The sequence below is a fragment of the Pangasianodon hypophthalmus genome, chromosome 18 (assembly GCF_027358585.1).
Source record: "Pangasianodon hypophthalmus isolate fPanHyp1 chromosome 18, fPanHyp1.pri, whole genome shotgun sequence".
NCBI lineage: Eukaryota > Metazoa > Chordata > Actinopteri > Siluriformes > Pangasiidae > Pangasianodon > Pangasianodon hypophthalmus.
The window spans coordinates 2,222,849-2,236,903 of record NC_069727.1 but is presented as its reverse complement, the minus strand read 5'-3'; the positions used below and the strand labels follow the sequence as shown (position 1 = coordinate 2,236,903).

General features: G+C 38.6%; 1 protein-coding gene across 2 annotated transcripts in view; it reads right to left on the bottom strand.

Moving 5' to 3' along the window:
- Positions 1 to 14,055, bottom strand: part of magi2a (membrane associated guanylate kinase, WW and PDZ domain containing 2a) — a 145,516-nt gene that overhangs the window by 18,722 nt on the left and 112,739 nt on the right. For both annotated transcript variants that reach the window (XM_034313162.2, XM_034313166.2), the window contains 5 exons: positions 12,453 to 12,484; positions 7,000 to 7,168; positions 4,736 to 4,777; positions 3,457 to 3,572; positions 585 to 777 (listed from right to left, as the gene is read on the bottom strand). In XM_034313162.2, coding sequence (XP_034169053.2) covers positions 585 to 777; positions 3,457 to 3,572; positions 4,736 to 4,777; positions 7,000 to 7,168; positions 12,453 to 12,484 — 552 coding nt within the window. The remainder of the gene's footprint in view (positions 1 to 584; positions 778 to 3,456; positions 3,573 to 4,735; positions 4,778 to 6,999; positions 7,169 to 12,452; positions 12,485 to 14,055) is intronic.

The following is a 14,055-nucleotide window of genomic DNA, read 5'->3' as shown; positions in this document are numbered from 1 at the left end:
TCTCAGCGCTAATTCTGAAATAGCTGAAAATGTCACGAGTATAAATAATTTGCCAGCCCTATTTGGACTACATGATCACTCTTACAGTCATGCAAATTCAACATTATTAAACAATAACAAAAGAGTATAAAAACCCCGCAGTGTGTAAAATGTTGTACGTGCTGGATGTGACACTGAACCAGCTGCAAGCAGCGACTGGTGGGTCCAAGCACCAGTGTCGGTCACATGACATCATGACATAACATCATGAAGATAACCCGTAGTGAATGTCATCTAAAATCAACAAACTCTCCGTTACATGAATGTCACTTCCTGTTAATAACAGGAGGTTCTATCAGTATGTTGGCATGTTAAAGACGTGAGGAAGAGTACATTAATATGCACACACCCAGATCCATGTTCTCTAATAATAATAACAATAATAATAATAATAATAATACTCTTGGTGCTTGGACCCTAATAAATAATAATAATAAAAGAAAAAAGAACTAGAGCAGCCATTTTAAACTAGGCTTATTAGCCATGCTGCATCTTTATTAAACATATCTTTAGTAATAACTTTTGATGAACAGTGTTTGACTGGCCTGTGGGCTGCACTCTCCTCCGTATCGTGAGTTTGACGTGGCCGGTGCGAGCTGCCACATGCATCAGATCGATGACGTGACGGTGAGGTTTTCCCACCACAGGGATCCCGTCCACTGAAATCAGCTCGTCTCCGGGACGCAGGCGGCCATCTTTATCCGCCGGGCTGTTCTCTACGATCGCCCCGATCAGGATCTACACCAAACACAACCACAACGTCTCACTAACGTCACGCTGTACTGTTTAAAAAAACAAACACACACACACTGATATGGAAATGAACACAATATCATAAAAACTTCAATTTTAACAATTCAGAATATATTCGTAATAAAGTGTAACTCGGGCTGGGCGATATGATGATATCATCTCGATATTGTGTCATATCGATAAATCACGCCATAATCCAGATTCCTGAGATATCAGAGGTAGTGTGACATCTTTTTTTATTACAATTTTTTTTAGAAATTGCTGATTTAAAACTGCAGATTTTATGTTAAAATTGTAACCTTTTAAAATGGTACAATTATTTTATTATTTTAAAATTTATAAGTAGAATTTATTAAAATTATTTTAAAGTAATTTTTATAGTTCAAATTTATTTTTTGTAGACATTGCAGACATAAACATTTATTTATTTATTTCTTTATTTAATCAGTCAGTTAATTAATGCAACACTACAGCACTACTCTTTTGCTGGCAGTTATAAGCATATTATAACATGGTTATAAACATAACGTGACTCATACAAATGTCTTCAAGTATTGTGATGTGACAGTTTTTATTATGTTGCCCCAGCTCTAAGCACAAACCACACACACACACAGACACACACACACACTCCAGAGAGGACATTAATTAGATATTGTATGGTGTACGCGTCTCTGTCTGAGTGGTGACGTGTTTGTTATTGAAAGCCGGAGCTTCTTCACCTGTAATTAATGAACTCGGTCTCTGACAAGCGTGTGTGTGTGTGTGACTGTCAGAGGAAAAACTCTTTAATGAACTCCGCTGTCCACTTCTGTTTGTTATTCTCTCCTTCTACCCTTTATTTATTTATTTATTTAAATCTAACAGCGCTCTTGTTTCTTAAGCTTATAAGCTCAGAAATATTCCTTGTATATGACCCCACTCTTATATGGAGCTTAGAAACTGATAAAAGTCTTTGAATATGAATTTTGTATATTTTGAATTTGAATTTGAACTTTTTTTTTTCTGTGGTGCATTAATTTAGTAAATTATAATAAATTTTCTCCAATGTTTTTTCTTTGTTTTTACTTCCTATGGGGTAAAAAAATATATGTATTTTTAATTAAAAAATTCAAATTATAGGTTACATTTTAGAGATTTTTAAATACATAATTTAAATCCCTTAAATATAAATTTCAAAAATACAGATTTTATGCTAATTAAGAGTCCAGAACAAAGTCAAACAAATAAAATAGTTTTTTATAAACTGAGTTTCCTACACTGATGTTACACACTCAGTGCGTATTATAACTATTTACCTGCTGTTTAATTTAGGAAGGAATTTAACTATTTCTGCAGATCATTAAAACTTTAGATGCACATATGGTTCTTATCCTCCGTTCTGTCTTCACTGAACTCTTCTCCACGTCTCTGAGTGAGTGTGACAGATGAGTGTAATCAGATAAACGCTGAGTCTGTCACTCGGAGAGCGCCTACTTTCCCCCGGGAATCCCAAACGCTTCACATTTCACCTAATTTACATCTAATCTGTATTTCTGAGATTTGAACTTGTGAGAATTTGTATTTAGGGTTTTTCAATTTCTCAAATTTCAAAACAATAACCTGTCATTTTAAAGGCAAATCTTACTCCTAGCAACATCAAAACGAAGAAGATAGAGGGGCAAAAAATATAAATGTATTAAATACACCACAGGACTTTCAGGATTCCTTTAATTTCAACTGCTAAAATAATAATAATAATAATAATAATAATAATAACATACAGATACACAAATAAAGTAACTTTAAATTGAGTGAGTTTGTATGTCAGAGATACTATTTTCATTTTATTTATAATCATTTCATTTTTTGATTTATTTATATTTTTCAAACAGTAATTAATCACATTTGACGTTTTGGTAAAATGGTAATATATAAGGAAAGTGTCTTATTCCGCTTAGATTAATCTTAACCTTATTTATTATTGTGGAACGTCTGAGAGACAAGTCACTTACATTATAGCTGCGATAAACAGTCGTTCTCTCACCAGCGCCTCTCTCTCTCTCTCTCTCTCTCTCTCTCTCACAGCTAGTCATTTTACAGAGAAAGCGTAAACTCCTCTGTTTAAAAGTTTAAAAGCACCGTAACTGTTACAAAAAGCGTTGACGCTGGAGACTCCTTCCATAAAAGTTTAACAAACATCTCCTTACAAAAAAACTTCACCATATCAATGATCACACACGTTTTTAATCTGTTTATGTCGAGAGTCCTCCATGTGTATGAGCTGTTACTATAGAAACAATAACGCATTAAAACAAGTGCATTAATATAAATCTGTCTTTCATGTTACAGCCGGAGCTAGTGTCCGAGCCGCGCTGTTACAGATAAATAATCCACACCTTCAGCCTCACAAGCTCTGTTAGAAGAAGAGTAATGTGACTGTAATTCAGGTGTGATGTCAAAGCGCACGTCACATGTACACTGTAAAGTTCCAGCACACCTGATATACGACACCTGATGTGACGTGTATGCAATTTAAATATGTGAAATTCTTACTTAAGCTCTTAAACCTGTAAACTCTTATAGGAAAAATAATCCGATAATCAGAGCACCAGTGAGACACAGAGAGAATAAGAATAATGAAATATGACGTGTGTGTGTGTGTGTGAGCTGTAGAGTACGAGCCTTCTCAGGAACCTCCGGACTCACAGGCTGTCCTGCTTCCTCTCCTCCCAGGATCCTGAAGCCGAAGCCGGATTTCTCTCTGTGCAGATTCACTTCCACTTCCTGGAACTCTGCTGCTGTGAGCACAGAGAGAGCGCAGAGATTAGGGCTGTGTTTTAATACCAGTTTAAACACTCCCTTGTCCTCTTCCACTACTGCTGTATTTGACTAAAGGTCATAACTCATCATTTCTGACCTCCGATTAGAAAAAAACAAAAAAGTAAACATTCCCTAAACTCGGAATTCCTACTTGGGAGTGACATCAAATCAAAATGGCCGCTCACAGCGTGTACAGTAAACACAGCAGCACTTCTTACCTATTAATGAGTTGTGCTGTATATACAAGTACTAGCTTTAGATGAATCAACAAACAGACATATATTCGCTTGTTAAAGCTATGTTAGCTAATGCTAATGCTAACACAGCTTGCTAATATCTAGCCTCCGTTGACAACATGCTAATACTCAGAAAAGCGACTGAAATGAAAGACTTCATTAACACATTTTCTTTGCTTCTTTTTTTAAGAAGAAAAACAGACACACGACACACACTGTAACCATGACAACACTCTTCAGTCCTAGCTAATCTCAGCATGCCTGGCTAACTAGCCTAGCTTGCTCTCTAGATTAGATTTATTATTCTCAGTATTGCAGAAATGAGAAACGTGATGAGGCTATTATATAACTGGAAGTTTGGAAATGAAATATTTTCTATTCGACATTTCCCCATATTCGCTCCAGCACTTTGTCCTCCATGTTTGTTTTCTGAGCTGCAACCTGTTTGGTCAGGAGGTAAAAAAGAGCTTGATGTCACTCTGCACTTGCCTGAAAAGTTGCAGTTTTTCACTTTTGGGAGTTTTTAAAAAGCAGCCGCGTTCCCTCAGGATTACACGCTGACTGACTGACTGACTCACTACACTTGGGTTAATGAGGAAACTTTTTTGAGGAACATTTTGTTTTCTTTCCCCTGAATTGTGGCACAGAGAAATGCGTCTGACTGAAGGAATGAAGTGAATTTACGCTGCACCTCCTTTTGATGCGATGTGTTTAATGACACCGTGTCGTATTTAATCATTTCACCTGCTCATGTTATGCATCCTCAGAGCTTCCTGATTCTCAGGCTGCAATTTTATACAACTCTGGTTTATTTATCATTCTGTAGTTTCTACAGCGTGTGTGTGTGTGTGTGTGTGTGTGTGTGTGTGTGTGAAACCGAGTGTGAGTCTGGTTCAGTCACTCACCTGAGGGGTCTGCTGGGTAAACGGGTCGGGGCAGGCCCGGCTCTGAAACAGAGATGTGAAGGACAGCCCATAAATCACAGCTCATACACACACACACACACACACACACATTCACACACACACAATATCAGCACCACCTTCCATATTCTCACCTCATGTCTGAATCTGCAATTCTACAATAATATAAACACATGCATCAATATCGGTATCAGGTATCCAGCTGATAGCAGTATTGAATGATCATATGATCATATCATATCCGAATAACACAGCGTACGTCCCAGCATGCATCACATCTGAAATATAGACTGTAACAGGTACAGGGTTCATATTTGTATTTCATATTAACTCAGGTGGTGTGAATACAACTAGATAAAAAAAGAAGATGGTCAATCAGAGTCACTTAGATCAAAACTTCGGACAAAAATGAAGTTATATTTTAAAAATAATAAACAACAGAAATCTACAGGACTGTAAATTCATATTGGTAAAATGAGTACAGTGTAGTAGTAAGAAATACCATACATGTATTAACTGCGCAATGTATGCATGCTGTTAAATTCTTCTCTTCCTTCCTTCACTGAGACTGACACACAGAGACCACACCTCCTTCACTGAGACTGACACACAGAGACCACACCTTCTTCACTGAGACTGACACACAGAGACCACACCTCCTTCACTGAGACTGACACACAGAGATGCCACACCTCCTTCACTGAGACTGACACACAGAGACCACACCTCCTTCACTGAGACTGACACACAGAGACCACACCTCCTTCACTGAGTCTGACACACATAGAGACCACACCTCCTTCACTGAGACTGACACACAGAGACCACACCTCCTTCACTGAGACTGACACACAGAGACCACACCTCCTTCACTGAGTCTGACACACAGGGACCACACCTCCTTCACTGAGACTGACACACAGAGACCACACCTCCTTCACTGAGTCTGACACACAGAGACCACACCTCCTTCACTGAGTCTGACACACAGAGACCACACCTCCTTCACTGAGACTGACACACACGGAGGCCACACCTCCTTCACTGAGACTGACACACAAAGAGGCCACACCTCCTTCACTGAGACTGACACACACGGAGGCCACACCTCCTTCACTGAGTCTGACACACAAAGAGGCCACACCTCCTTCACTGAGACTGACACACACGGAGGCCACACCTCCTTCACTGAGTCTGACACACAAAGAGGCCACACCTCCTTCAATGAGACTGACAGGACAGGTACAGAGGCCACACCTCCTTCACTGAGACTGGAACAAAATCAGTGTCTCAAACCTTTACATTATGTAGTTAAATGAGTTTTTATGCTAAGCAGCATGTCGAGATGAAGACGTGATGTCACATGATTACGTGTACATTTGGCTGATCAAAGGAAAGATAAACTCTGCTCTTTTTAGTCAGATTGTTTAGAGTACAGTTTTGGGCAGGAACTGCAATGTAATTGGTTACAGTAGAATTCTGAGTGAAAGGTACAGCACCAGTGTGAACAGTAGGCACAGTATAGCACAACGAGACATGATGTCCATGCCAGTCTGAACAAACTAGGGCTGTGTCTCAAATCACACTCTTGTGCACTTTTCTAGTTTTTAATATTAACATTAAACTTTTCCCCTTACAAGTAACATTTAAATAATATATATATATATATATATATATATATATATAAAACCTGGTTTATGTATCAATCTTCCAGAATAGCTAGAATCAAATCACTAAACACACACACACACATATATATATGTATATATATATATATATATATATATATATATATATATATATATATATATATATATATATATATATATATATGTAAAAAAGTTCATTTTCACCAGGCTCTTGCTGCAGTAACACTTTTTTGTGGATGAATATCCAAAAGACATCTATTTTGCTTTATAACTCCAATGTTATACCCTATGTAGTGAGCATCTATAGTGAACAGGAAGTCATTTGGGATTCAGCCTAAATTTAAAAATCTTTCTAGCATAAGAAATGTCTAATCGAGCTAAATCAGTGACAAGAAATACTGAGTAAATAAATAATAATTGATAATCATCTTCAACAGTACATTTTGTGCTAGAATGATATTTTTTCCTTTGTTGTGTTTCTTTCAAAAATTAATATTATTAATATTTAAATCCTTCAGATGCTCAATCTTGCAAAGTAATCTGTAATACACTTTCTCAGCTCTAACACAGACTCGACCCAAGCTGGTGTTTACTTACGCCTACTCTCATACAAAGCCCTGGATTTGGTGTACAGGTCATAGGGGTCAGGTTTGCTGAAGTCAAGGCCCTGAGGGGGGTCAGTAGCTGAGGGCCAGGGCAGGTAGGGGGCGCTGTGGGGCAGGACAGGGGCACAAACACCACCCTGAGGGTCCCAGTGCTCCAAAACCTGCAAATACAGCAGCATACAGAGTGAACAACCCTGAGCCATCACCCAGACGTTGAAGAGCTGAGACTGAGTCGGGCACGTCACTGAGAGGAACTGAGAGTCGGGAGTGTCAGTGTGAGGAAGTGAGAGTCTGAGAGTCGGGAGTGTCAGTGTGAGGAAGTGAGAGTGTGAGAGTTGAGAGTGTCAGTGTGAGGATCTGAGAGTCTGAGAGTCGGGAGTGTCAGTGTGAGGAAGTGAGAGTGTGAGAGTCGGGAGTGTCAGTGTGAGGAAGTGAGAGTGTGAGAGTCGGGAGTGTCAGTGTGAGGAAGTGAGAGTCTGAGAGTCGGGAGTGTCAGTGTGAGGAAGTCAGAGTCTGAGAGTCGGGAGTGTCAGTGTGAGGATCTGAGAGTCTGAGAGTCAGGAGTGTCAGTGTGAGGAAGTGAGAGTCTGAGAGTCGGGAGTGTCAGTGTGTGGAAGTGAGAGTGTGAGAGTCGGGAGTGTCAGTGTGAGGAAGTGAGAGTGTGAGAGTCGGGAGTGTCAGTGTGAGGAAGTGAGAGTCTGAGAGTCGGGATTGTCAGTGTGAGGAAGTCAGAGTCTGAGAGTCGGGAGTGTCAGTGTGAGGAAGTGAGAGTCTGAGAGTCGGGATTGTCAGTGTGAGGAAGTGAGAGTCTGAGAGTCGGGAGTGTCAGTGTGAGGAAGTCAGAGTCTGAGAGTTGGGAGTGTCAGTGTGAGGAAGTGAGAGTCTGAGAGTCGGGAGTGTCAGTGTGAGGATCTGAGAGTCTGAGAGTCAGGAGTGTCAGTGTGAGGAAGTGAGAGTCTGAGAGTCGGGAGTGTCAGTGTGAGGATCTGAGAGTCTGAGAGTCGGGAGTGTCAGTGTGAGGATCTGAGAGTCTGAGAGTCGGGAGTGTCAGTGTGAGGATCTGAGAGTCTGAGAGTCAGGAGTGTCAGTGTGAGGAAGTGAGAGTCTGAGAGTCGGGAGTGTCAGTGTGAGGATCTGAGAGTCTGAGAGTCGGGAGTGTCAGTGTGAGGATCTGAGAGTCTGAGAGTCGGGAGTGTCAGTGTGAGGAAGTGAGAGTGTGAGAGTCGGGAGTGTCAGTGTGAGGAAGTGAGAGTGTGAGAGTCGGGAGTGTCAGTGTGAGGAAGTGAGAGTCTGAGAGTCGGGAGTGTCAGTGTGAGGAAGTGAGAGTCTGAGAGTCGGGATTGTCAGTGTGAGGAAGTCAGAGTCTGAGAGTCGGGAGTGTCAGTGTGAGGAAGTGAGAGTCTGAGAGTCGGGAGTGTCAGTGTGAGGAAGTGAGAGTCTGAGAGTCGGGAGTGTCAGTGTGTGGAAGTGAGAGTGTGAGAGTTGAGAGTGTCAGTGTGAGGAAGTGAGAGTCTCAGAGTCGGGAGTGTCAGTGTGAGGAAGTGAGAGTCTGAGAGTCGGGAGTGTCAGTGTGTGGAAGTGAGAGTGTGAGAGTCGGGAGTGTCAGTGTGAGGAAGTGAGAGTCTCAGAGTCGGGAGTGTCAGTGTGAGGAAGTGAGAGTCTCAGAGTCGGGAGTGTCAGTGTGAGGAAGTGAGAGTCTGAGAGTCAGGAGTGTCAGTGTGAGGAAGTGAGAGTCTGAGAGTCAGGAGTGTCAGTGTGAGGAAGTCAGAGTCTGAGAGTCAGGAGTGTCAGTGTGAGGAAGTGAGAGTCTGAGAGTCAGGAGTGTCAGTGTGTGGAAGTGAGAGTCTGAGAGTCAGGAGTGTCAGTGTGTGGAAGTGAGAGTGTGAGAGTCGGGAGTGTCAGTGTGAGGAAGTGAGAGTCTCAGAGTCGGGAGTGTCAGTGTGAGGAAGTGAGAGTCTCAGAGTCGGGAGTGTCAGTGTGAGGAAGTGAGAGTCTGAGAGTCAGGAGTGTCAGTGTGAGGAAGTGAGAGTCTGAGAGTCGGGAGTGTCAGTGTGAGGAAGTCAGAGTCTGAGAGTTGAGAGTGTCATTGCGAGGAAGTGAGAGTTGGGTGTGTCAGTGTGAGGAAGTGAGAGCTGGGTGTGTCAGTGTGAGGAAGTGAGAGCTGGGTGTGTCAGTGTGAGGAAGTGAGAGCTGGGTGTGTCAGTGTGAGGAACTGCTCTTACTTCATCAATATAAACACTCATACTGTCACATCACACTGAACTCCAACATTTCTCACCGCACATGAAGACAACAGATGGTCCGTAATTGACATTGTTTTGTGAAAATGTCGGCACTCTGTGTATAATTTGTATGTACGAATCAGTGACGTCTCAAAACAAGTGGACAAGAAATGACTTGTCCCAGAGAAGCTTTAACACTGTGTGTGTGTGTGTTCATTAACTGTATATTACTGTTTATTTACTGCTTATAACTGTTTTTGTCTGTTCATTAACTGTATATTACTGTTTATTTACTGCTTATAACTGTTTATTTCTGTTCATTAACTGTTTATTTACTGCTTAGAACTGTTTATTTCTGTTCATGTCATGCTCATGTTATTTCTGATTTCTGTCCAGATGTGTCCGAGCGACGCTGCATCTGTCCAAACACTGGCGCTGGTTTACGAGTGATTTCCTATATCATGCTAAAAACAGTTTCCTTCTAGTATTGTGCTGGAGCTACAATGAGTTCACACACACACACACACACACACACAGACACAAAATAAAGATTTGCACATTATTTATTCTTTAAAACATTTTCTGAGTAAAATGTTTCGCTATTTTTTGTAAACTGATGAAGTAAAAACAGTTCTCAGTGTGCACTCAGACTTCTGGACACAATTTTTTATGGAAAAAACACGTGTCATTAAAGGAAGTAGCAGAGAGAGAAAAAAGAGGGGGAAAGGAGATGAAAAAGATGGCAGGTTTTATCAGAGCAGGTCGCTGTTACAGCACGATGGCGGAGCACGAGTCATGAGAGGAGAGGACGAAATGTCAGTGTGTCATCATCAGAAACCACCCACACACACACACCCACCCACACACACACACACACACACACACACACACATCACTGTCAGGGGACTATTAGAGGAAATAGACAGCGGGTGATTGATTATTTAATCACAGAGTGAATGTGGGGTGAGTGTAAAGTGTCAGAATAATATTTAAAACGGGAACGTTATATTTCAGACACGTCACGATTTAAGTCATGATTTAAGAAACTCTTCAATCATATTCAGTAGTAAAGGAGAGCTGAATAGAGCTAAATAAAGACAGGAAACTGTGAAGAACAGTAGTGAGCAGTCACACGTTCTCGACTCGTGCTCTAAATTGCGGTGGTATAAGAGGAATAAAACACACAGGGGCTGATGTTTTAGGAAAATAATCAACTTCAAATCTGCTTCATCACACCACCCTGTCGTTCATTGTTTTACTATAACAGCACAACAAAGAGTGTTCATTCCTCACTTAATCACGATTTTATTAGCTAGTCATTAACACGCACTGATGTTTATTTCTAACTAATAGCACAAATGATGCAGGTTGGAGTGGTTTTTTTCTTTTAAAGAATATCAAAAAATTATAACAATAAATATGGCCTTTAGATTTGATTTATGGATTTAACTTCCTTAAGGTTAATTAACACTGTGTGTGTACTTGGCTTCTACGTAAGTAAGTGCTATAATCAGTAATTATTATTATTATTATTATTATTATTATTATTATTACTACGTACTGTGTGTGTACATATATAATGCACATTTTACGTTTCATAGCCTTTATCATACGTTATTACTGTGTACTAACAGGTGAATAAATACTAGTAAGACTGCATTAAATATGCCAATGAAAATAATTACAACATCTAGTTACATGTCTGTACAATTCAGCATGTTATTTAGAATATTTAGAGGTAAAAATCCGACCAAAAAAGGTTTACTACTCACACGTTTTGAGTGAATTTTCTCTCTGATTGGAAGAATATGTTGCTGGGTTAAACACTATGAACACTATAAACACTATAAACACTATAAACGCAGCTTTATAGCGTGCCTCATTGAGTCCTGAGACAGTTTGGAAGCGATCTGAGTGAATGTCTTACGCTTAACTGCAAAAAAGTTTACGGCAGACGCGCAGTACGTATAATTACGTTAAACATGAAGGTGAAATCCGTACATTAGTGAGAACCTGCACAGCACAGAGTTCAGTTTAGTTTAATTAGTAAATACAGAGATTTTTGGTAACACTTTCTGAAAGCCATATACATAAATAATGCACTATATAAAAATTCATAACGTTATAATACCTTTATAAAGACAAAAGATAATACTCAAACTGTTCTAGCACCTTAAATACCACAAAAACAGAGATTCTTATTCTCTCTTTTACTGTAAACACTTAAGCCGCTGTCTTGAAGTATTGTTTATAGTCTTTGTTTATTGACTTTGTTGACATTAATAAGCTGCTTATAAGGACTATGGAATTTCATTATAAGAGCTACAATGAAAATAAAGAATCTCAGATTACCTTGTCTTATTATAAATATTTAATTAATCCTTTATGAAAATGCATTGCGCTGTATAATAATGTCAACTATGCATTATGAAATATTAATAAAAATGTAAGAGCACTTTCTGTGAAGGACACATGTATAATGAGCATGTTATAGAAAGTGCTACCAAATATAAGGATATTATATTATTTATAGTATTATCTTTTTATATCTAACATTTTGTACATTTCTTGTACCATACCTCTTTTATTACATACACATGACTACATTATAATATTTATACATAACTATAAATAATATAACATACTGTAAATATGAGTAGTATTTGTGAGCTCTAATAATGAACTGTCACAGAGTGTCTTGCCTACTAGTGTTATAATGTGTTATAAACCGTACATATGATCAATATATATTTTCATAAATAATTACATCATGTGTATAATATCTTAGGAATAAATTAAAGGTTATGAGATTTTTTAGAATTAGATTTGTAAGAGGTTATTGATAGATATAGCTCTGACAGTAACAGGGTTGGGTTCAGGACCTGTGGTGATTTTAGTTTTAGACAAATTCAACAGTAAAAGAAAGAAAAAAGAATTAATTTAGGTCTGTAAATTAAATGTTATTCAGCTTTTGTTTGTTTGTTAATTCTATATCCATGATAAACTGAAATTACTATTATAATTTCAAAGAGAAAAGCTGGCATTTTAGAATAATATGTGTAATTACTGTGTTATAATAGATTAATTAAGCATTCCAGACACAGATTAGGACCTGGAGTGATTAGTGGTTAGTGATATTGTAAGATTATTTTGCTGGTAGTTAATTAACCAGAGACATTAGAGAGGAAGACAGGGTATATAGTGGGGTTATGATTCATTTTACCTGTGTGGGACTCTTCCAAGGTGAAAAGTGACCTGCAATGGTAAAAGAACAGAAGTGTTTAACCTCTAACATGGCGTGTGGATAAGAGGATGTGTAATATAATGTGAAGAATTGTGGAGAAATGTAAAGAAAACAAAAAAGAAAAACAGAAATGAGTGTAATACTGCCAGGTGAATCAGGTGTTGTGTGTGACTACAAGAGAAATGAAGTGATGCCAAAAAAAATCCAAGTCCATCAAGCTGAATTACCATCAAATCGTAAAACTGACCATCAAACACCTTCATTCACCATAAAATACCATTATTCACCATCAAACACCAATATTCACCATAAAATACCAATATTCACCATCAAACACCTTCATTCACCATAAAATACCAATATTCACCATCAAACACCAATATTCACCATAAAATACCAATATTCACCATCAAACACCAATATTCACCATAAAATACCAATATTCACCATCAAACATCTTCATTCACCATAAAATACCAATATTCACCATCAAACACCTTCATTCACCATAAAATACCAATATTCACCATCAAACACCAATATTCACCATAAAATACCAATATTCACCATCAAACATCTTCATTCACCATAAAATACCAATATTCACCATCAAACACCTTCATTCACCATAAAATACCAATATTCACCATCAAACACCAATATTCACCATAAAATACCAATATTCACCATCAAACACCTTCATTCACCATAAAATACCAATATTCACCATCAAACACCTTCATTCACCATAAAATACCAATATTCACCATCAAACATCTTCATTCACCATAAAATACCAATATTCACCATAAAACACCTTCATTAACCACAAAACACCTTCTTTCACCACAAAACACCATCATTCACCATAAAATACCATCATTCACCATAAAATACCAATATTCACCATCAAACACCTTCATTCACCATAAAATACCAATATTCACCATCAAACACCTTCATTCACCATCAAACACCTTCATTCACCATAAAATACCAATATTCACCATCAAACACCTTCATTCACCATAAAACACCATCATTCACCATAAAATACCAATATTCACCATCAAACACCTTCATTCACCATCAAACACCTTCACTCACCATCAAATACCAATATTCACCATCAAACACCTTCATTCACCATCAAACACCTTCATTCACCATCAAACACCTTCATTCACCATCAAACACCTTCACTCACCATCAAATACCAATATTCACCATCAAACACCTTCATTCACCATCAAACACCTTCATTCACCATCAAACACCTTCATTCACCATAAAATACCAATATTCACCATCAAACACCTTCATTCACCATAAAACACCATCATTCACCATAAAATATCTTCATTCACCATCAAACACCTTCATTCACCATAAAATACCAATACTCACCATCAAACACCAACATTTTCCTTCAAACAGCAACATTCATCATCTAACACCACAATTCACCATCAGACACCAACATTCTCTATCAGACTCTAGCAAAGCCACAAATCCCTATCAAACACCCCAAAGGTCTCAATCAAACACTAATGTGCTCTAAGAAACGTTACAGTTTGTACAT